This window comes from Camelina sativa, chromosome 12 (assembly GCF_030686135.1).
Source record: "Camelina sativa cultivar CO46 ecotype springtype chromosome 12, ASM3068613v1".
NCBI classification, from domain to species: Eukaryota; Viridiplantae; Streptophyta; class Magnoliopsida; order Brassicales; family Brassicaceae; genus Camelina; species Camelina sativa.
Genome location: NC_141891.1, coordinates 33,012,600 through 33,035,845, shown reverse-complemented (window position 1 = coordinate 33,035,845; position 23,246 = coordinate 33,012,600). Strand labels below are relative to the sequence as shown.

Sequence of the window (23,246 nt, the reverse complement as noted above, 5' to 3'; positions counted from 1 at the left end):
GATCTTGTTACTCATCTCTGCGAACCGTTTTGCATTGTCCATTGCAGCCGATGCTTGACTTTGTATCATCTGCTGAAGTAGGCCGCATAGATCAGCTTCTTGAGATTGGTTATGCGGGCCTTGCTGTGGTGGGAATCCAGGTGGTGCAATTGGTTGGTGGTAATTGCTAGAATAATGCTGCTTAGGAGCATAACTTTGATTGTATTGGACAAAAGGCTTTTGCTGGCCTTGGTTCCCTTGGACTACGGATGGGTAGATTTGGTCTTGAGGATTTGCAACATTCGGGTTACAGTATGACAGATTCGGGTTTGATTTATAGTTGTTGTACCCTTTATTGTAACCCCCTTGATTATTGATGTAGTTCACATCCTCTCGCTGAGTACTCTCCCCATCTTCTTGCTGATACTGGTCTTCATATGAGTTGGCATGGACATGCTGCTGCTGACTGAGGAGCTTATCCAATTTGTCATTGAGGGCTTTCATGTCTCTATTGTACTTGGCATCATCCTCTCTAGAAGATCATATAGTGCGATCATACTCCTCATTGTAGCACCCATCAGATTGAGCTAAGTTCTCCACTAGATCCCAACCTTCATCAACATCCTTGTTGAGGAAATTACCATTACTAGCATTGTCCAGCAACATCCTTATCTTAGGGACTACTCCTCGGTATAGTGTACTTAGCAGCGAAGCATTGTTGAATCCATGATGCGGGCATCTGCTTGTGTATCCTTTGAAACGTTCCCAAGCTTCACTGAACGTCTTACTGCCTTTGTCAACAAAGCTGGAGATGTCATTTCTCAGCCTTGCGATTCTGGAGTTGGAGATGAATTTGGCTAGAAACGCCTTTTTGCATGCTTCTCAAGTGGTGATGGACTCCTTGGGAAGTGATTTCTCCCAAATGTGTGCTTTGTCTCCCAAAGAAAATGGGAAAAGCCGGAGTTTTAATCCATCTTCACTAACTCCATTTATCTTGGTTAGGCTACAGAGCCTATCAAACTCATCCAGATGGTCCAATGGGTCCTCCATTGGCAGTCCATGACACTTGTTGCTTTGTATCATCTGGATGAGACTACTCTTGATCTCAAAGTTGTTGTTTTGAACAGCAGGTGACACAATGCCGTGTCTTTGAGTGTGAGTAGATGGAGCATCTCCTGCTCCTATGTTGGTCCTCTCTTGAGGAGCTGGTGGACCATTCTGATCATTCATGACCTCCTCAATTGTGGTTGGTTGCTGTTGTTGGACTTGTTGTTGACGGAGTAACCTTGGTCTATAGATATTGTCGATGAAAGGACTCAAGTATTGGCTATTCTGGATCGTGTTTGCATGCACAATCAGTTAACCGAGTGAGTACACGAAGGTCTACCCGATCCAGGTGATCGAGTGACGGGTCAGGTGGGTGCTCGGGTTGTACCTGAAATGCAAAAAAAAACAAACACGAAAGTAAACAAGTCAGTTGCAAACTGTAGAATAGAACTTGATCTAGCAAGTGTAGAAATCCTAAACGTAGCAAAAAAAAATTCAACCAAATGGCAACAGCCCCAAATTGATAACAAGTTTTTCACCCAGGGTATCAATTCCCTATGCAGTTGTAGTACAAAAGGTTAACAATCCAAATGGTTGTTATGCTAGCAGATAAGATATGATCAGAAGCAAGCAACTCAAGCCAAGCAATAATTGGGGTTTAATCTAACAATCCTAAAATAAGCAAATGAAAATAAAAAGGCAAGAACCACACGACCTAATCACTCGATGCAAGCATTCGAGTACAGGATCGGGTGGAGTGATCAGATCATGAAGTCAACGATTAACAGCTCGAAGGTGTACACGAAGCTGGTGATCGAGTACTAGTTCGGGTAAGGGATCGAGTTATAGAATGAAGTTAAACAATCAAGATAAGAAATCTCCTAATGATGGGGTAATCGACTCATAAGTGCTCCTAACCAATATGGGATGTCCTACATGCCTCAAGCAAATATTCTCTAGACAATGAATCTCTAAAATCTTGTTAAAACACTCTCGTGATAGAAACAATCAACCTTGGTCACTCCCCTACCCAACTCTCGTTGGAGAAACATGACCAAGCAGGCATTACAAACTGATTCATTATTGTCAATAAACTCCTTACACATCTAATCTCTTAGGCTAAGTGAGTAAATCTCTAGCATTGATTGAATCAAGCATTTCAACAACAACTCTTGATGGCAAAACACCCTAGATCGAATCTCAACCTCTCGGTCTGAAAATAGCATTAAGAACACCAATCTAGAAAGGAATTTATATAAGTGAAACAATCAAGCTAAGACATCCTAACCGATCAAGAACACATATTTGTCTATCCCATCCCTAGAAACTTTATTTCACTACTCAGATCTCATTGCAGAAAGCACAAAAACATAAATAAACAAAAATTGCATTGTATTGAAAATAAGATAAAAGTATAAAAGTACATAATCGAAAACTAAAAAGAATAGCAAAAGAAATGAATACAAATCCTAACAAAGTGGAAAATGTGTTTGAATCGCTTAGTCTCTCTCTCAGAAGCTCTCGCTCTCTGTTCTGAGTGTCTGCGGCGTGCTCGGGCAAGAGGAAGAAGAGGGGGTATATATGGAAACCCTTTTAACCTAGCTGCCCAGTCCTGCCTGAGGGTCTGCTCGATGCAGTGCACGAGGATAAGGTCAGGTTGTTCTTCGGGTAGTTCTTTGGTTGTTCTTCCTGCCTTTGAATCCTCTTCGATCGGGTTGAGGTTCAGACTGTTCTTCCTTCGGGTACATTCTTGGATTTGACCTTGTTTTCCGCCATTTTAGTCTCTAAAGCACTTGTTTTTCATCCAAAATGCACAAATGCAAGAATGCAACACCCTAAATGGCCTTGATGAAAATTCCTACAGTTAATGACCTAAAAATGCTAAGGTTAGGGTATATATAATGCAAAATATGGACAAAAGGGTGTCTAAAACATTTAAATTAGAGAGTTATCACTCTCCTGTCGAGAACCCTCACTGGCCTCGCCTCCAAAGTAATGTTAATAACTGATCATCCTCGCGAAGACATTTCCACAACATCAACAGATGGAAGACTTTGTGGAACGCACACATCCAACCGCTCAACAACTTTGAATGGACCCATGTACCTCAGACTCAGCTTAGTCTTTGAAAATGACCTGTTCGGACCCTGCAACATGGCCATCTTATGGTACACTCTGTCACTAACCTGAAACTCAAGATCCCTCCTCGTCTTATTGGCATAACTCCTCTGCCGATCTAGAGCGTCTTTCATGTTCAGCTTCAGAACCCGAATCCTCTCCGAGGTCTCCTGAACAAAATCCACACCATATATGCTCCTCTCCCCCACCTGAGTCCATCATAACAGTGTACGACATGACCTCCTATACAACGCCTCATAAGGAGCCATCTCGATACTTGGCTGGTAACTGTTGTTGTAAGCAAACTCTACCAAGCTCAGGTGATCCGCTCAATGGTCACTCCAGTCCAGCACACACATCCTCAGCAAATCCTCCAAAGTCTAGATCGTCCTCTCAAACTGACCATCTGTCTGAGGATGATAGGCTGTTTTCATATGCACCTGCGTGCCCATCTCTACCTGAAACGCCCTCCAAAACACCGAAGTAAACTTAGAATTCTTATCAGAGACGCTACCCGCAGGCACCCCGTACAATTTAACTATCTCCCTCACATACTTCATAGCCAAAACCGCTACTCAATCAGTTTTCTTAATGGAAAGAAAATGTGCAGACTTAGTCAACCAATCCACAATGACCCAAATCGCATCAGAGGTCCGAGTCACTGACAATCTTACCACAAAGTTCATTGTGATCATGTCCCACTTCCACTCTGGAATGAGCAAACTCTGCAATAAGCCTCCCGGAACCTGATACTCAGCCTTCACTAGCTGGCAGACATCTCACTTCGCGACCTAACTAGCTACATCCTTCTTCATCCCGGCCCAGTGATAGTATCGTTTGAGGTAACAGTACATCTTGGTCGCTCCTGGATAAATAGAGAACATGCTCACATGAGCCTCTCTCAGAATCTCTGCCACAACTCCTCATCCTTGGGCACACAGATTAGACCGTGCACAAGAATGGTACCATTAGCAGAGACTGGATAATCCGAATCCACATCTATAAAGGCATTCCCCAGCCCCACATCCTTCTTCTGAGCCAGCTGCACTCTTCTCAGAAGATCTGCTCGATCAGTCGTCTCCAAACCCAACAGCTCCTAAAAGACAACAATAACCTCAATACACTAATCACTCCAACTAAAGTCTCCATATCCTGCTCCTGAGCTGAAGCCGCGTGCTTCCGACATAGGGCATTTGCAACCAAGTTAGCCTTACCAGGGTGGTAAGCTATCTCTTGATCATATTCGATCACCAACTCTATCAACCGCCTCTGCCTCAAATTCAGCTAAGGCTGAGTGAAAGTATACTTCAGGCTCTTTTGATCTGTAAACACATGTACCTTTCCGCCATAAAGATAAGATCCCCAAATCTTCTGGGTGAAAACTACAGCAGCCGTCTCCAAGTCATGAGTAGGATAGTTGTCATCATGCTTCCGCAACTGTTGTGAAACGTAGGCAATTACCTTCACATGCTGCATCAACACACACCCCAAGCCAACTCTGGTTGCATCTATAGAAACCACATACAACTCACCCTGCTCTAGCAATCCAAACACTAGCATAGTGCTCAACATCTCCTTCAGGCTTGGGAATCCCTCCTCACACTCCCGTGACCAAATAAAAGGATTGTCCTTTCCTGTCAACTTAGTCATCAGGGGTGCCTTACTCGCACATCCCTTCACGAATCTCCTGTAGTAACCCCAGAAACCAAGGAAACTCCTGATCTCCGTTGCAATGTACGGTCTAGGCCAATCCATGATTGTCTGTATCTTCTCTGGATCCACATAAACTTCCTCTGCAGACACAATGGGACCCAGAAATCCGATCTCCTGCCAGAAACTGCACTTGCTCAGCTTAGCGAACAACTTCTGCTCCCACAGTTTCCCCAATAATGCCCTCAAGTGTACCACATGTTCCTCAAGACTCTTAGAGTACACCAGAATATCGTCGATGAAGATGACGATAGACACATCTTAAAACGCTTGGAACACGCTGTTCATCAACCTCAAGAATGTTGTTGGTGCATTGGTCAACCCAAAAGGCATCACCACGAACTGATAGTGCCCATACCTCAACCTGAAGGCCATCTTCTTCACGTCTGCTTCATCTATCGGGATCTGATGGTAACCTCATGCCATGTCAATCTTGGAGAACCAAGTAGCACCTCTCAACAACTTAGCGATCTTAGGAAGAGGGTATTTTCTCTTCATAGTGACCTGGTTCAGATCCTGATAATCAATGCACAAGCGGAAACTCCTGTCTTTCTTCTTAACAAACAGCATTGGTGCTCCCCACGGTGAAACGCTAGGACAAATGAATCCCTTGCTCAAAACATCCTCCAACTACTTCTTCAGCTATGCAATCTCGGCTGGAGCCATCCTGTAAGGCACTTTAGATAACGGCGTAGTCCCCAGTTCCAGCTCAATCGTAAAGGGATCATACCGAGATGGTGGTAATCCTGCAACGACTGTAACACATCCTCAAACTCCTCAACAACCTGAATACCGCCAATCGTAGATTGCCCCACTGACTCCAACATCGAGATTGTAATCAGATAGGCCTCACGCCCCTTCTCAATCATATTCACGGCCTGCATGGCCAAGATTACGAGACTCCCTAATGTCGGTCTCACTCTCTCAAATACCAACTTCCCTTCTGGATGCTCAAACACCACTCTACCCCGATGACATTCCAGATGTATCCTATGACGATACAACCAATTCATCCCAAAAATAACATCATACAACTCCAAGGGACTGATAAACAAATTTGCTTGCCTCGACTCCCCCCCACGATCTGAATATCCACACCCCTCGCCCATCCAAGGACTCCCAGAAACTCACATGCCGTGGATTTAACAACTCATGCTTGCTCTCCGGAATCTCTTCTGATATTGGCGCTCTCGGCGCAGTCCGGGTAATGAAGCAATGGGTTGCTCTTGAATCAAACATGACGTGGAACCTAAACCCTCCCACCAATATGGTCCTTACACAAACCTTATGGGCTAAGAACCCTAACACTCTATCACATGCATTAATAAAATTTGAAATACTGGAATTCACTAAGTCTAAGTCTCAGAAATTATACCTATGATCGCTCTGGCATTGGTCCCACCGGTCTCCTTGTTCGAGTACACCCACGGCGCATGCTTGATTCGTGCCATTGGCTGCACTCTTGGCTGCACTACATGCTGCACCACTGCCATCACCATCTTTTGCAACTTAGGACACTTCAGCTTGATGTGCCTAGGCTCCCTGCAGTGGTAAAATGCTCAAGATGCCATCAGGCCACTCCTCTGTGGACAGCTCGCCACCTTGTGATCGAAGCTACCACACCTGAAGCATCCTACACCGTTCGGCCTTTGCGTAGCCTCCCACTTCCACTTGGTTCTCTACACAGGCTTGCCGCCCTTGCCAGAACCTCCATGACGCTGAGCCTTCCTTGGCTGGACCGCTGAACTGACCATCACAACATGTGCTCAGATATACCCCTAGGCTAGACCGCTGGACTTGCCATACTCACAGACCCCTCCTGGAATGCATGTGACTCGCTGACGCCCTCGACTATCACACTCTGGTCCAGAGTGTCGATAGTAATCCAATAATTGGGCCTCTGTCCCTACCACGACCACGTCCGTATCCACAACTAGCAACTGCTCCACCTCTAACCATCTGCACTACCATGAACAGAAGGCTAAGCACAAAATTCAAACCATACACAAAACAAGACTTACCGTGGAATTCAATTGAAGGCTTGTAGAGGATGTTCTAGGAACACATGCCACACACAATTGACTAACTCACATAATAAACAAGGCATACAAATCCAAACATCCACAACACAAAGCACACAACGAACCCGTACCTAGAACCGTAAGGGCTCTGATACCTAACTGAAATGACCCAACCCATTTTTTCTTTTTAGTATAATAATTCTCTAGTGATCTCATACTCACTAACAACCTAACAACATTCAAACCAGACAGCAAAAATAAACAACATTAAACAAACAATAATCCAACAAATACCTCAACCAGCAATTCTGAAGATGTCTAGAAATCCTAATACAACAATTCTGAAGCAAACAACATGAATCACACAACCAGCAATATTGTTATTCTAGACCACATTGTTCCATCCTAGCAACCTAACATTAGCATAGGACACACAACCGAGCCTCTAGAACATCTTCTTCATCGCCTTGATTTCACGATCACACTTTGCTTTTACTTGCACCACAAGACAAATGAGATGCGTGATTATTATTATAAATTCTCTGTGAGGCGATCCTCCCATTATTTGGGCTATACACACAGGAGAAAAGACAAACACAATCAATACACAAAGATATAAGCAAACCAAAAACCTTTGAACTCACGCGTCGACTCTTTGCAATTGCGTCGACCGATGCAAGATTGCATCGACTGATGCAACGTCCTTGCATCGACTAATGCATTCCTTGCATCGACTGATGCAATCCTCCAAATCCCTAGATGCATCGAACGATGCCATTCTTTCATCGACCGATACAGTTCCTCATGTCGCCGTCAAATCCCTAACTACGTTGACCGATGAACACCTTGCATCGATCAATGCAGTCATGCGAAGCATCGCTAAAAACGATCTTCTCTGAATCCTCTTGGCTCCATGAAGCCGAAAACGTCCTCCAAAATCTCCAAAACTCATGGCAAACACTCATCCACGAACACATAAGCATTCAACAACCAAAATCACACAAAAAAAAACATGGTCACGCACTCACCTTTGAGAATGACAAATCTGATTCTAAATCCACGACAATGGCCTCCTAGCAAGCTCCTCTCACGACCTCAGCCTCAAATATCCATCACAGGGTCAGATCTCTCCTATGGCTAGAAATCTCCAAGAATTCAGAGGTAACGTTTCTCTCCTTCTAAAACTCTCTGAACGATGAAAGGTTGCTAAAAAACTCCCAACAGCATCGAGTTTTCCCCTTTTATATCTGTTCTTAGGGTTTCACTTAAATCGTCCCGCAAAAATGAACTTTGCATTGACCTATGCAAGTTATCGATGCATATCCCAAACCGGGACTTCGGTTCACGGGCGTTACAATATATTTTTTAATATACACATGTGTTGAATTTATTACAGACTATCATGTATTTTTTACGTGACGCGAGAATTAATGGATACTCTTATCCAAGTTTTATGAATCCAAAAAGATATACACATGTCAAAATTGTTATTTTGACAACAACTAAAGTTTTCTTTCTTTAGTTTTTAGGTAGTAAATCTTATTATATTGGTAGTCTATTAAATAATCATTAATGTTTGTTTGTTTGTTTTTTTGTTTTTTTTTATTATAATTAATGTTTGTTATGACTTTACCTTGATATATAAAATGCTTTTCATCACAGTTCTCTTCATTCATCCTCTTCAATCTTCTTTTTTTTTTAATGAATAAGTACATTTTTAACTATCCTGAATTATGTAATTAGTACAAAAATTCAATCAATTAATTAATAAAGCATAATTAACATTACTATATCCTTGGGCCTTGGCTTTACATTTTTAACATGACTACTCTCATTAACTTGATGTGCCCTGCCCTGATGTATTCGATGTAGCAAAGGTTTTTTCATTGTGATTTACTAAAACATTTTTCTTTTTATTAATGTAAAATTATATTCAACAAAAAAAGACTGTTTTACAATAAATGCATCATCAAGCTGAGTAGTAAAGTAGAAGTGTTAATTAATCAATAGCTAGTAACTATGGTGTTGGAACAAAAAAAGAAGGCCGTCTGCATAAGCTGGAATGCTTGTCATTGTGTTTAATCCGTTCCGGGCATGTTTATCAATCATTGCAATGAGAACTTGGGGAGGTTTTGCAGAGTTTCCCTGACGCCGGTGATTCCTTTCGGACCAGAGACTGTGGAAAGTGAGCTGAAATGTGTAACGAAACACAAAGGAGTGTAGGCGGCCAGCTGTATCAACAAGTATGGGCATGAGGGTGTGCCAACTTGTTCTGAACCGGCTACCTAGGAGCTTCCCAGTGAGAGCAGACCAAACTTGGGAGGAGTACGGACACAAAAAGAACAAGTGATCTCGTGTTTCGACGGATGCTGCACAGAGTACACATGTTCCGTTGGCGGAGCCATTCCACTTTTGCATTCTGTCCCCCGTTGCTAACTGGTTGCGCATAGCGAGCCAGGTGATAAAGGACTATTTAGGGGTAGAGTATTTAAACCAGACAGCCATATACCATTCACAGACCGGGAGTGTCTGCCTTACCAAGTGCCAAGTATCATGTGAAGCGAATTTGGTCTTGAAGACACCAGTTTTTGCTTGCCAGAAGGAGATATCATTGCCAGCAGTTAGTCAAAGTGAGGCCATTGCATCCTCAATCTGATTTAGAACAGGGATGCAATGTCTACGTCGACAATGTGTGGAGAGAGCTGCAGCGACAGTGCTATGGACAGATATACCCATATCGATGATTCCAAGAGATCCTAAAAGGTCAATGAGCCTCCCGAGGGGGGACCAGATGTCATACCAGAAAGAAGTATCAGTTCCAGAACGGACATCCTTTTGGTGAAAAAACTTGGCCTTGTCTCTATATTTCAAGAGTTTACGCCATATCCATGAGCCTGAGCATGTGTTTCCCTTATCAGACCACAAAGGTTTATCCCGAAGTAAAGTTGTGTGACACTAGTTCACCCACAGTGAGTCTTTTGCCGAGAGCAACGCCAAATAAGTTTCAAGAGGCTAACAGTGTTCAATTCGGAGAGTAACCGAATACCTAAGCCTCCTTCCTTTCTTAGCTTACAAACATCAGACCAAGCAACCTTTGCTTTTTTAGTACTGAGAGAAGGCCCCGACCAAAGGAAAGCCGAGAAGAGACTTTCAACCTCCGTAAGACACTTTTTTGGTAGCCGAAAAGCAGAGAGCCAGAGGCTTGTGAGACTTGTAAGAACTGACTGGATAAGCTGGAGACGTCCTGCAAAGGATAAGAAACGACTAGTCCAGGAAGTAATACGTGACCGTATTCGCTCTAACAAAGGGAGATAATCGTTTCTTGACATAAGCTTAGTGAGCAGGGGGAGACCAAGATAAAAAACTGGGAGGGTTTCAGAGGTGAAAGGGAACTGGCTAAGAATAGCACTGCGGGTTAGCTGAGAGATACCTGCCATGAAGATAGTAGACTTCTCCAAGCTAATGGTAAAACCGGACAAAACTGCAAAGTCGTCAAAAACCTTTAAGATACTCTCTATTGACTATGGTGTCCCATCTGAGAAAACCAGTATATCATCTGCAAAACACAGGTGCGTGAGTTGCAGCTTCCGACACCGAGGGTGATAGCCAATTCGTCGATCATGCGCTGCTTTATCAAGCATACGAGATAGAAATTTCATACAAATGACAAATAGATACGGTGACAGGAAGCAGCCATGCCTAAGTCCTCGCTCACTTCAAAAAAAAACCCTAACTCACCATTCACCTGAACACAGAATGAAGCAGTTCCAATACAGAGTTCAATCCAGTGTATGAATTCAGCTGGAAGGTCCATTGCCTTGAAAATACGGAGTAAAAATGACCATTGGACCGAGTCAAAGGCCTTTGAGATATCGATCTTCACTGCACAATGGCTAGTGATTGATTCCTTGTGATAATTCTTGACTAGCTCAGTGGCTAACAACACATTCTCCAGCATTAGTCGATTTTTAATGGAAGCGGACTGATTAGGAGATATAGAAGAGGGTAGAATGCTCTTCAATCTATTGGCCAATAATTTTGAGATTATTTTGTACATAACATTGCAACAGGAGATGGGGCGGTAATCTTTCATCTCAAGAGCATCCTTCCTTTTGCAATGAGAGCGAGGATGGTGGTGTTCATTCCCTTACGCAAAAAAAACCTTTTAAAAAGAAGGATTGAACTGCAGTCATGAAGTCATTGCCAACAATTGACCAGACTTGCTTACAAAACTCAACAGAGAATCCATCTGGTCCCGGAGCCTTGTTGCTTGGCATTTTGAACACCACATCCCTAATCTCTTCCGCTGAAACAGAGTGTATCAAACTAGCTTGCTCCGAAGCTGAACAACGGTAGTCGAGAAACTGTGTTATTTGGTCAGCCGTAGGACCTACATAGTTCGCAGGTGTATGATATAAAAAAGCTTGGAATAACCTGACGGCTTCAGCTTTAATATCCTCCTAAGTGGATGCAATAGAACCATATTGGCATTTGATCTCCCTCATTGCATTATGAGAAAGTCTAGCTGCGATTGAATGGTGAAAATATTTGTTATTTTTATCGCCAACTTGCAGCCAATGAAGCTTGGACCTCTGTTTCAAGAACCCCTCCTCTATCTCTGAAACTTGGTTCCAGCACTCAAAAAGCGGCGACCTCCTCCTCCATAGTTATACGTGAAGGATCTGCATGAGTGGCTAGCTGTTTATCCCATAAACCGTATAAGCCTCAGCGACTCTAGTGGACAAGTTACTAAGCTTATTACGACTTAAACCTCGTAAGATCGGCTTCAGCCCTTTAGCTTCTTTGTGAAACGGAACAGTGCAGAGGTAGAATGAAAGAGAGGACTCGTTTCATCCCAATACCGTTGGACCGTTGGCAAGAAGTCCGGCTTAGCGGCAACAACATTTGTAAATTTGAATGGTCCGCGTGACCGTTGTATTGTAGCACCAAGCTGAAAGCGGCACCATAGATGGTCAGAGCATCCCCCAGCCTAAAAAACACTATACGCTTCATGGAAAGTGAACAAAGGGCCGTGCAGATCGGATCCTCATCACGCCTGTTGCTCCAAGTGAACAAAGGGCCGTGATAGCTCATGTCGACCAGGGAATAGTGAGCAACTGTGTCTTGAAAATCTCTCATCCCTACTAGTTGGAGAGGTGAACTCTCAAAGTTCGAATGTTCCTCACCATCCAGAATCTCATTAAAATCACCCATGATGAGCCATGGTTTGTTGTGAAACAATGGTGAATCATGATTGGATTTCAGATCCTCCCATAACTCTTTCCTCTCCTCCTCCAGATTAGATGCATAAACAAAAGAGACAAAAAAACTCTTCCACTGCCCCTGCAACCAGAATCAAACAAGTGATCAATTGACCACTTTTAAAAACTGGTGAAACACGTAAATTGTTTCTCCAGACAACCCAAATTCTTCCCAATCTAGCAAACTCGTAATTCGTCATATATGACCAATCCCTGAAAACAGAGGAAGTAATCCAAGAAACGTTACTCTCTTGAACTCGTGTTTCTAACAAGCAACCAAACTGCAGGTTTGCAGCTTGAAGCCAGTCTCGGACATTGGAATATTTTTTAGATTTGTTAAAGCCGCGCACATTCCAGAAGAACCCAGACATTAATGACGTTTGGTGGAGTTCCTTCTGCTCGAAATGCTAGGGGGGGGGGGCTTAGCTTTGAGAGAAAGAGACTCGGAGGAAGTCTTTTGAGACGATTGCCGAGTGACGGGTCGCATCTGAGCCTCATCACCAGAAAAATTCTTTTGTGAACCCGGCGCTCCAGCTTGCTGCTGAACGACCTACTCCTTTGGTACCGGAGGAACACTGTTATCCTCGACATTGTCCTGCACCAGCAACTCATCTGCATTGTCCTCTAGCACAGCGAATCGAGATGCAGAATGAAGTGTCTTCTGAATAGTTTCCTGTTTGCGAGACTTTTCACTACTGCAACTACCTTTACCGGAAGACACATATGACCATCCGTCCTTGTCAGAATCAACAGTTACCGGAGCACTCGTTTTGACCGGCTAATTCACTGCAGGAGGGGGAAGTGAAACAGAGGCTGTAGGCAAAACGTAATCAGTGACCAACTCACCTTCCTCTAATTCAGCGACTGTGTCAGAACGTTTTGCAGGGGATCCTTGTTTTATGACACACACATCCTCTGTGTGACCCCACTTACTACAACGTGAACAACGTGGCGGAAGCCATGGATATATAAACTCAACAGTAACCGCAGGTTGTTGGTGTTGCTTGAAACAAAAAGAATGTGGTAGAGGTTTCGTTAAGTCAACCTCGACAAAAGCTTTTGCTTCTTCAAAATTTCGGAGCTCTGTTTCCGGATGTAGGCGAATAGGTTGGCCAATTGGACTGGTGAGGAAACCAAGACCCTCCTAAGAGAACAAAGAGTGGGGAACATTCTTTAGAACAAAACCCAGAGAGGCATTGAAGTGACCTCAAGCTGAGCTTCTTTCGGAATAAGAGACCATTTGGCTAAAATCATAGGGGGACCTGCAATATTCGACATCCCTCTCCACAGGACCCTGGCTCGCGTCTGAGGATCACGAATACGGAAATGAACAGAGTTCATAGTATTTTCATAGATATCTATTTTGATTGCTTTGTCCCCAAGAGGCCAAATCTTGTTAACAATAACATGGATCTTAGCAACATGAGGAGCCGTCAAAGGAAATATACCCACCAGAAAATCTTCCCAGAGAGGGATAGAATCTTGTATCACTTCATCCGAGACTGCAATCGTCGGAACTCCATCAATTAGGTTAACTTCAAAATCGTGTTTTTTGAGAGATGGACGCTTATTCACCACAGAAGCATAAGATGGTGGTTTGGACTGAGAGGAGTAGCTGTCCTCCGGCGGGAGGACAACGTTAACTGGCTCCATCATAGGACCAGTCGATGGTGGCGGCCACGAAAACCCTAACGTGCAAGGCAAACCTAAATCACTTTACTGATCGTTCTTAGCTGATGTGGCAGACACTAGTAAAAAAAATATGTATAGCCTAGCCACAAAAATTTTAGTGGCTGAGGTCAAACATTCGTGGCTATATATGATGAAATAGTCACGATTAGTCACAAAAAAAAAATCGTTGCTTATAGTGTCGCGGCCAATTTTTCGCGGCTTTTTCGTAGCTACTTAGACATGGTTTTATCACGCGTATTTCGTAGCTGATTTATAACGGTTTTGTCACATACATATTGGTGACTTTGTTATATAATTTTAATTAAAAAATGATAATTATTTATTAAAAATCTAATAATGATTTATTTATAAAACAAAATAATTTATTTACAAAATCAATTTTAACTAAAAAATAATTAAATAAAAAAATATCTCAACAGAAGCGGCAACGCTTCTTCCCTCAAGTCTCTCGGATGGTTTTGTGCCATCAGATCTGGTGGTGGCTGGAGGGTGAGGGTTTTGTTTGGCAATGGATCTAGGACGTGAAGCTTTCTTGTTCTTCTATCTAAGGTGGTGGTGGCTGGAGGGTGAGGATTTCGTTGTGAAACAAATCTAGGATCTGAAACTTTCTTTTTCTTCCTTTCAAAAATGGTGGTGGCTAGATGGTGATGGTTTCACCATTATCGTTAAAGAAATTGCAGCAAGCGGAACTTTGATCAGACTCCGTCACGACACCGTTAAACTTCTCACTATGTGGTGGTGGTGAACGGTGGCTCAAAAAAGCTGTGGTGGAGGTTTGAACAGCGAGATCTAGAAGAAAACAAAACAAAGAATAAAGAAAAAAAAAAAAAGAAGAAGAACAAAAACCAGCGTAATATAAGAATAAAGAAGATGAGACAATAATTTGCATTTACTCAAGAAACACAAACAAATAAAGGTTTTGTGTCCGTTAGATTTAGTTTTATTAACGGTGGATGATCAACTATGTAGTGATCCTCATTTTTGTGGAACAGCCAGTGAGAGGCTAGTATCTTTTGTTGCAACACTTATATGTTTTTTATATCAAATTTTCTTTTTCTTTGTATAATATATTTATTAATGATTTATGTTTACAGTTATGAGTTATGAAATAATTGATTAAATTTGAAAAACGTAATTATTATATAATTTCAATTTATTATAACTATTAAATTTTGGTTTGGGGTTAAAAAAAATTGATAAGATTTTAAATATCTAGCTTTTTAAAAAATAATTTTATGTAAAGTATATATGTAAATGGTTTCAAATATTAGTTTTATGTGAATATAATGACTTAAAATTTTAGTTTAAAGATATACTTTGGTAATTAGATTTTTTAAAAAATTTAAGATTTTAGAGTTGTGTTTAAAATTTGGATACGCTTACAATTTTTTTATTAAATAATCACTGAATTTTGGTACCTTTTCGTAGCTAATAAGCTATGAATTAGTCATGTCATAATTTTGTGACTTTATATAGTTACGATTAAGTCACTTGATAATTTTGGAACAATACTTAGGGTTCACCCTGAGGGGTGAACCTATTCATTCACCCCTATATTAAATAAGGAAATAAAATTTGTATATATTATTATAAAATTAAACTTTAAACCGCTCTTTAATAAATCCAAACCGACATATAATTTCGTTCTACTTGTAAAATCTAAACCCTAACCATTTTATTTGTGAATCCAAACCGACATATAATTTCGTTTTACTTGTAAAATCTAAACTCTAACCATCTCATTTGTGAACCCAAACCGACTTCAAATTTCGGTCTAACTGTAAAATTTAAACCCTAACATCTCATTTGTGAACCCAAACCGACATATAATTTCGTTATACTTGTAAAATCTAAATCCTAACCATCTCATTTGTGAACCCAAACCGACTTCTAATTTCGTTCTAACTGTAAAATTTAAACCCTAACATCTCATTTGTGAATCCAAACCGACATATAATTTCGTTATACTTGTAAAATCTAAATCCTAACCATCTCATTTGTGAACCCAAACCGACATATATAATTTCGTTCTAATTGTAAAATCTAAACTCTAACCACCTCATTTGTAAACCCAAACCGACATATAATTTCATTTTAATTGTAAAATCTAAACCCTAACCATTTCATTTGTAAACCCAAACCGACATATAATTTTGTTCTAATTTTAAAAATCTAAATCAAGCCAATACTTAACTTTCCTTAATTAAAAGTATACAAAATTTGTTTCCTTAATTTGTTTTGCTTTTTAATTTAATTTTGATTTATTTTGTAAATGAAATATTAGATGAAAATTTCTGATTGGCTGAGAGAAGAGGGGGTGAACAAACAGGTTCAACAGTGAACCTAAGTATTTTTCATAATTTGGTGACTTTATATAGCCACGATTTAGTCATAAATATTGTTTGTGACTGTATTTAGTCACGAAATTGTCACATATAAAATTCGTGAATAAGTTTGTGGCTTTTACAAAATTTGCCACGGTTCGACCGCAGGTCGAGGATGGGTCTGAAAATGCTGGTTCTATAACAAAATAAAGTTGTGCTCTTAACATTACTGTTTGCGGTCGAACCGGTAAACTACCATATACAGTGTTGTGATGAATATATAATTGTCAACCACAAAGATAGAAACATATACGATTCGAATAGGAAAGTTCTGATCATATAAATCATAATCGAACTACCAGTTCTAACTTTTCTGTCATTATGTCAGGAAAAAATAATAATACAAGTAGAAAATGACAAAGTATCGATTCTTTTAAAGTTTAGAGATGGCATATTTTAGTAGATCCTTGCGAAGTGTCTTGCCCGATGGAGTCTTTGGTATGGAGTCTATAAATGCGACCTTTCTTATTTTCTTATATGGTGCCACCTGTTTATCATATTAACTAAAATCCATCACCTAAGTTACAAAACATTACATAATTGAATTGTGTTATATATATGGTTGTGATCATAAAAGCACCTGTTTAGAAATAAATTCGATAACTTTTTTCTCACAGAGATTGCTCTCAGGTTTTCGTGTCACGTAAGCCATCGGATATTGTCCTGCTTCTTTATCCGGAAACCTTTGTGATGCAAAAAAACAGATAAAAACATTATATTAGTTTCAGTGACAGGAGCTAGAAAATTTAGTCGGTCATAAATTTTTTGTAAGAAAAAGAAGAAAAATTATTATAATACTATGAAAACGATATAAAAAAAAAACGGTGAACCAAGAATCTATAACCAGAAAGATTAAACCGAATCAAAATAAATGAATTGAATTAATTGTAGTTAACCTAAAATACCCATTTGGTTGTCATTTTTGTTAAGTTTTCGGTCTTTGGGTTGCTTGGTTAACACTAGTAAAAATGAATATTCTTTTATTTTTGCTAAAAAATTGGGATAATAATATATAATTGTATTTGTTCAGTTTATATTGTGTTGAATAAATGTCTTTAAGGTTTTTTTTTATTGGATGATTATTTAAAGTATTTGGGTATACAAAACTAGATTTAGATTATAATATTTGAATTTTATTAACTAATTGATTGATATATTATTTCTATTATTTCTGTTTTTATTGATACATCAAATATATATTTTTTGTTTTGTAAGAAACACCAAATAATCTAAAAACTGGAACCAAGCTAAAACCAAACCGATTTACATATGATTTTACTTTTTTATAAAACTATTAATTTGTCAAACTGAAAAATACTAATTTTTATATGATTTTAATTTTTTAATTGGGCTATATTAAGATAAATATTTTATGGGGGTCAAACATATTTTACGAAAGGGGGTCAATTTAAATTTTTATTAGAACCTAAACCATTTTTTGAAAAATCATGGGTGTTAATTAAACCCCATATTTTACATTGCGTCCACCACTAATTAGTTTTATGATTAGGATAAGGTATGATTTTTTGGGTTCTTTTTGGTTCGAGTTTTATGATTTATGGTATTTAAGTTAGTTTAAAATAAAATCCATATAGAATTATAGATACAGTAAATTCATCAGTTTGGTTATTTTTGTTTTATGGTTTAAATTGAAGTGTAAATTATATAATAAAATAAAAAAAAAATTAAAAAAAAAAGAGATCAATTAAGAATTTACGGAATAACTGCTGCGTCGAGAATATCTGGGTGATTCAGTAGGAGAGCCTCTAGTTCAGCTGGAGCTACCTATTATATAATCCAAAACAATAAGTGATTTAATTTTTGAAACATGCCAAACTAATTGTATTAATTTGATTTAACCTGGAAACCATTGTATTTGATTAGCTCTTTCAATCGATCCACGATAAAAAGAAATCCATCGTCGTCTATATAGCCAAGATCTCCTGTTTTAAGCCATCCTTCTGAAGTAATAATTTCTTCTTCATTTCTAAAATAACCTTCAAACACAAATAAAAAAATTATTAGAGTGATTTTTGTGCATGACTGTATGTTAGAACTTAGAAGAGATCATGACAAAAAAAAAAACGTAGTACGATGTTATATCTAATTTACCTTTGGCTATAGAAGGCCCTTTAAGCCAAAGCTCTCCTGTTTGGTTCACACCCATGACCAGGCCTGTCTCCGGGTCCACAACCCTTGCTTGTGCACCACACGACAACAACCCCACCGCACCATATCTCCAACTCTCCTCCACAGAATCTATCGAAGCTCCTGCACCGTTGGATTCCGTCAATGCGTAACCTTGATAAACATCAGCCGTTGGATATTTCTCCATAAACCTTTCTGTGACCTCCTTGCTCAACGGTGCTCCACCGCACCGAACCGTTCTCAAGAAGCTCACGTCGTACTTCGCCTTTATCTGATCCGCTTTGTTTATCATGGCTACCAAAACTGGCGGCACGAGAATCAGAGTCGTGGCTCTATATTTCTCAACCGCCGCCAACACCTCGCCGAGCTCGAACCGAGGTAGGATGACAACGGTAGTACCTGACGTCAAACTGGCCATAACGAAGTTGAGTAAACCAAACGTGTGGAACAATGGAACAGTGCAAAGGAAGGTCTGTTGTGGCTGTTCAAATGGCTCCGCAATGTATCTCGCCACATGTGCTATGAGGTTTCCGTGAGACGAGATGACACCTTTGCTTCGTCCTGTTGTCCCTGACGAGTAAAGCAACATCGCCGTATCGTCTTTGTTAACTTGGTTTCTGACTCGTTGACCACTTGGTTCTTTCTTCATCATCTCACTTAATATTCCAACCATTTTGAGTCCTCCTGGAGCGCGTAGGGTAGGTTTAACGCAATCCAGGATGATGGATATACCGGAACCAGCGAGTTTAGGAGCTATTTAGGAAGAGGCTCTGATTCGTATGTGTCAGCTTATTTTTTCTAATATAAATAGAGTAACAGTCTAAGAGCTATATATCCACCAAACAATCTAATACTAACTTTAGAAAATGACTAATTCCGTAATATTGTCATCACTGATCAATCCAAGAAATGGTTTCTGCGAAGCAAACTCCTCATTTTACAGTAAACGCAAACCATTGGCACTTCCTTCAAATGACTCGCTCGACGTCACCACATTCATATCATCCCAAACGCACCGTGGCACAACTGCCTTCATAGACGAAGACACTAGACAGTGGGTATGTTTGTACAAATCTAGGAATCTGCCGACCACTAATCAGGTACTTGTTACATCATATACTTAGGGTTTATAAAAGGGAAAAAGGTGAAACAAATTAGGTGTACTACGCTATCATGTTTTAAACTGATTGGTCTGTGTCATTTTTGGAAACCCTATTACTCATTTTTAATTTTCACAGTCCATACTAAAATAATTAATAATAAACTAAATAAATGTATCTTAATTTGGCCACGATCTAATAGTTCGTTAGGCCACGATCTAATATTTAATCTAAAAACACCAATGGGGAAACTTTTTTTGTGTTCTTAGATTAAATATATAGAGAAAATAATGTAAGATCAGTTGTTAAGATCATAGGTAAAAAAAATAGAGGAACTAATTTTGGTGTTCTTAGAATAAAGATTTACAAAAAAACATTGTACATAAAATGTAAAAAAAGAAAAACAAAACTTTTGTTTTCAGGAGCCTTCTCAATCGCTCATGTCGTCAAATCCTTCAAAATCATTCACACCATCAGCTGCTTCATCGGCTGAGTTGTCTGCCTCTTCATCTGTCTCCATTGCTTCCTCTTTTCCTTCTCCTTCTTCTTCATCACTGTCCTTGTCCTCATAGATTACTGGGACCTTCATCTTCTTCTTCATCATCCAAGTCATCAACAATCTACGATTAACACAATCAATGACAAATAAGTAACATACAATACAGTCCATAAGTCTGTTATCCATGCAAAGTGATCTCAGGACTTCCATTGTGTGTTATTATCCCCTAAGTGGTTTATGGGATCTATTGCTACCACTAGACTAAAAGATAGAAATCAAATTCTTCAACATTTCACGGTAAGACAAGACATACCAAGTCCAAGCCACTTGAAACCACTACGGCAGTATGAATAGTTGAAACCTGTGATTCTATGAGCTGCACACACAACAACAAAAAAACATATCAATGATTCATCTAGTGACTTTCTGATCTGTATCTCTGAGAGATCTGCCACGGCAAGCACAACCGTACAAAGAAAAGCAATTCCTAACATGATACATGGTGTTTAATGCGAGCATAGATGACTCTTGGGACATAATTCCACTAGAATGAGTAAGTAACAGACTCTTTATCAATCTTGACATAATTCCGCTCGCTCTCTCTCGCCTAACAATCTCGAAGTTACCTCCAACTCCTCCTGAAAAATATCATTTCCATTTCAAAATCATATCTCTCTCTCTCTCTCTCTCTCTCTCTAATCCCATTTCTATGACACTCTTCAGCAGTGGTCAAATAAACAAAAAAAGGGAGTTGAGGAGACATACACCGAGCTTGGCTTTAGAAAGGAATGCAATAGACATGTCCACAGGAACACAAGGAGGTAAGCCTTGGATTTGTACAAGCGCTCCACCAACTTCATCCACAAGATTCGCAATCGCACCATTAGCTAGATTCCTGTCTCTATTCTGCCTTCATTACAACTTATAAGTTGTTATACAAACAACAATTACAATTGTGAATCAAACGTGAATCATTTCGAATCACAGGGCGTGCTTCGTAAACCAAAGCCGGGATATCTTCGTCTCTAGATATAGCCATTTCAACAAGAAGACGTAACAGACCAACAAGTAAAAGCACAGCAGCAATATCATAAAGTGCCAAAGCTACGAGAAGAACCCAAGTAGTCCATTCAGGCAATAACGTGAAGGAGTAAGCAACCAAAACACCAATCCAAACCAAGTAGCCTTGAGTGACCAAAATCGAAAACTTGGACATGAACACAGCGAAGACACCAATGACGGAGAAATTGAATAAAAGTATCAGAAACGTGATGCAATCAATCGGGAATCTAAAATGATCGATCAATAAAACTAAGATTTCTCCACCTAAGTTCCCTAAAACGATGAAAGCTGAGAAACCCATGTAAAATTTCAAGAATTTAACACATCTGAGGTAAAAGAGAAGGACGAGAACGAACGTTGCAACAGTGATTGCAGCGACGAAGACTAGTGAATTCAAAAAGGCACCTACGAATTTGTCCCATGAGGAATCCGAATCGCTCTCTAAGTAAGTAACAGACTCTCTAACTAGACTCTTCCAGAGCTTTATCCTCAACCATGTAAAGCTGTAAAATTTACCAGAATCGGGCGTAGACGGTAACTCGGGTTCAGGTTCAGCTCGTTTCTTGCTCTTCTTCTTATGCTTCATCTCTCGGGGAGGAGTATTGGCGATTTTGGTGTTTTAATCGGAAGATTTTGGTGTTTCTACGGCGAGGTTGAAGAAATCGATTTGGAAGAGGAAGAGAAATGAAAAAAAAAATCTCAGTTGCAAAAAAACACAGCGACTCACGTTATGCCACATATCATAGAACTGAGCTCAAAAACTGTTCTACTTCAAGATCCAAAAATATGATTTAAAACTACTATTCAATTTTTTTATAATTTAAATGGGCTTGGAACACCCCAACTGTTGCCCCATTAATGATGGCCTTATAAACAAGTTTTACGAATTACAACCCTATAGTTCATATTTAATTTCCACAGCTAGTAGAAACAACAATTAAATAACTTTTTTTTTAAAAGTACTGTCGGCACTACCAGACATTTCGATCTGTCGACATTTTGTGTGCGTTGTCATTTCTTTATTGTTTATTTTTCTATGTTTCACATGTTAAATATTATATTCTGCTTAATAAAACTAGGAAATGACATCCAGTATATATAATTAAGTTCAGAAAAATTCAAACACAAATCGGTTTGACACTCTTCACATATAAAATTCACTCTCTTGTTATGGCTGAGACGAGGGATTAATTAAATGATAGATAAGTAATTAGGATGGGAAAAATTGTGAGAAGCCTTCAATGTCTAAATTCTCAGAAGGGGTTCTCATCTTGTATGCCCTTATGAAGGGGTTCTCATCGAGATATTCAATCCTCTTTACTTCAATCATTGATTCATAAGCCAAGTCCTACAATTCCCGTACAAATAAAAAGAATTTTCATATAGAAAAAATTATCAATGGAAAGACATTATCCAGAGGCAAAATCAAGGAGAGACGAGCCTGGCACGGTAAAGTGAACAGACAAGTCGGTTACGCTTAATTTCATTGGTCGAAGAAACTAGAGAATATTTTTGAGACTTCATTAGATGATGAATTAGAGGCACATATTTGGATTTAGATTTCTTAGAGAAAGCAGATAGAGATGTGTTTGGCTGTCTGGGACATAAGAAGTTGTATCATTGTCGTCATCAGCTATGGAGCGATAAAGGGGAACTGCTAAACTAGGATTGCTCTGAATATTGTGTTGTGTTTGTGTTGTGTTATTGTGTGAATAAAGATATTACAGATATATATATACACAAGTCTATGACATAAATAATGTAAATCTTCCATTCTTGTGGTTTTTCGTATCTTCTAGATCGTTTTCTTAGGCCCTAAACCCATAATAACAATCCACCGCCTAATACTCCCCCTCAAGATGGGAAGTGAAAATCTTGAAAACCCATTTTACGAAGTAAATACTAAAACTGTTGACGTCCAAGGGCCTTGGTTAAGAAATCAGCCTACTGCTCTGTAGTACGAACGTGTTTAGTAGACAGAATGCTCTCTTTAATACCATCCCGAACAAAATGACAATCTTTTCTATGTGTTTCGTTCGTTCGTGAAACACGAGATTTGCTGCGATATAAAGAGCAGCTTTATTATCAAAATGAAAAGTGATGGGTTATGGATGAGGAACTTGAAACAGGAGAAGTAACACCTTCAGCCATTTGATTTCCTGGTAGGTGAAAGCCATGGCTCTATACTTAGCTTTAGTAGAAGACATGGAGACCATTTTCTGCTT

General features: G+C 39.7%; 3 protein-coding genes, 1 non-coding gene and 1 pseudogene across 5 annotated transcripts; 1 reads left to right on the top strand and 4 right to left on the bottom strand.

The window, feature by feature from the left end:
• Positions 1–700: 700 nt before the first annotated feature.
• On the top strand, positions 701–807 carry LOC147932960 (small nucleolar RNA R71). Its single transcript, XR_015576854.1, has one exon. It is a non-coding gene; the product is annotated as a small nucleolar RNA R71 (small nucleolar RNA).
• Positions 808–3,035: 2,228 nt separating this feature from the next.
• Positions 3,036–5,352, bottom strand: LOC147932959 (uncharacterized). Its single transcript, XM_087477228.1, has 7 exons — positions 5,278–5,352; positions 4,606–4,971; positions 4,111–4,240; positions 3,948–4,009; positions 3,819–3,869; positions 3,585–3,698; positions 3,036–3,314 (listed from the first exon to the last, which is right to left on the bottom strand). Exons 1-7 carry the CDS (start codon positions 5,350–5,352, stop codon positions 3,036–3,038), a joined length of 1,077 nt encoding a protein of 358 aa, XP_087333354.1.
• Positions 5,353–9,835: 4,483 nt separating this feature from the next.
• Positions 9,836–13,789, bottom strand: LOC147932958 (uncharacterized). The gene is made up of 8 exons (XM_087477227.1): positions 13,343–13,789; positions 12,983–13,280; positions 12,702–12,841; positions 11,738–12,218; positions 11,104–11,265; positions 10,621–11,021; positions 10,443–10,500; positions 9,836–10,356 (listed from the first exon to the last, which is right to left on the bottom strand). Exons 1-8 carry the CDS (start codon positions 13,787–13,789, stop codon positions 9,836–9,838), a joined length of 2,508 nt encoding a protein of 835 aa, XP_087333353.1.
• A 2,630-nt stretch (positions 13,790–16,419) lies between these two features.
• LOC104733043 (4-coumarate--CoA ligase-like 8) lies at positions 16,420–19,458 on the bottom strand. The gene is made up of 5 exons (XM_010452660.3): positions 18,325–19,458; positions 18,073–18,209; positions 17,930–17,997; positions 16,793–16,895; positions 16,420–16,699 (listed from the first exon to the last, which is right to left on the bottom strand). The coding sequence occupies exons 1-5, from the start codon at positions 19,031–19,033 to the stop codon at positions 16,586–16,588; spliced, it is 1,131 nt and encodes a 376-aa protein (XP_010450962.1). The 5' UTR covers positions 19,034–19,458; the 3' UTR covers positions 16,420–16,585.
• Positions 19,459–19,787: 329 nt separating this feature from the next.
• On the bottom strand, positions 19,788–21,751 carry LOC104734101 (uncharacterized; annotated as a pseudogene). Its single transcript, XR_015574939.1, has 4 exons — positions 21,378–21,751; positions 20,725–20,865; positions 20,273–20,335; positions 19,788–20,080 (listed from the first exon to the last, which is right to left on the bottom strand). The product of XR_015574939.1 is annotated as an uncharacterized LOC104734101 (transcript).
• Between the last annotated feature and the right edge of the window lie 1,495 nt (positions 21,752–23,246).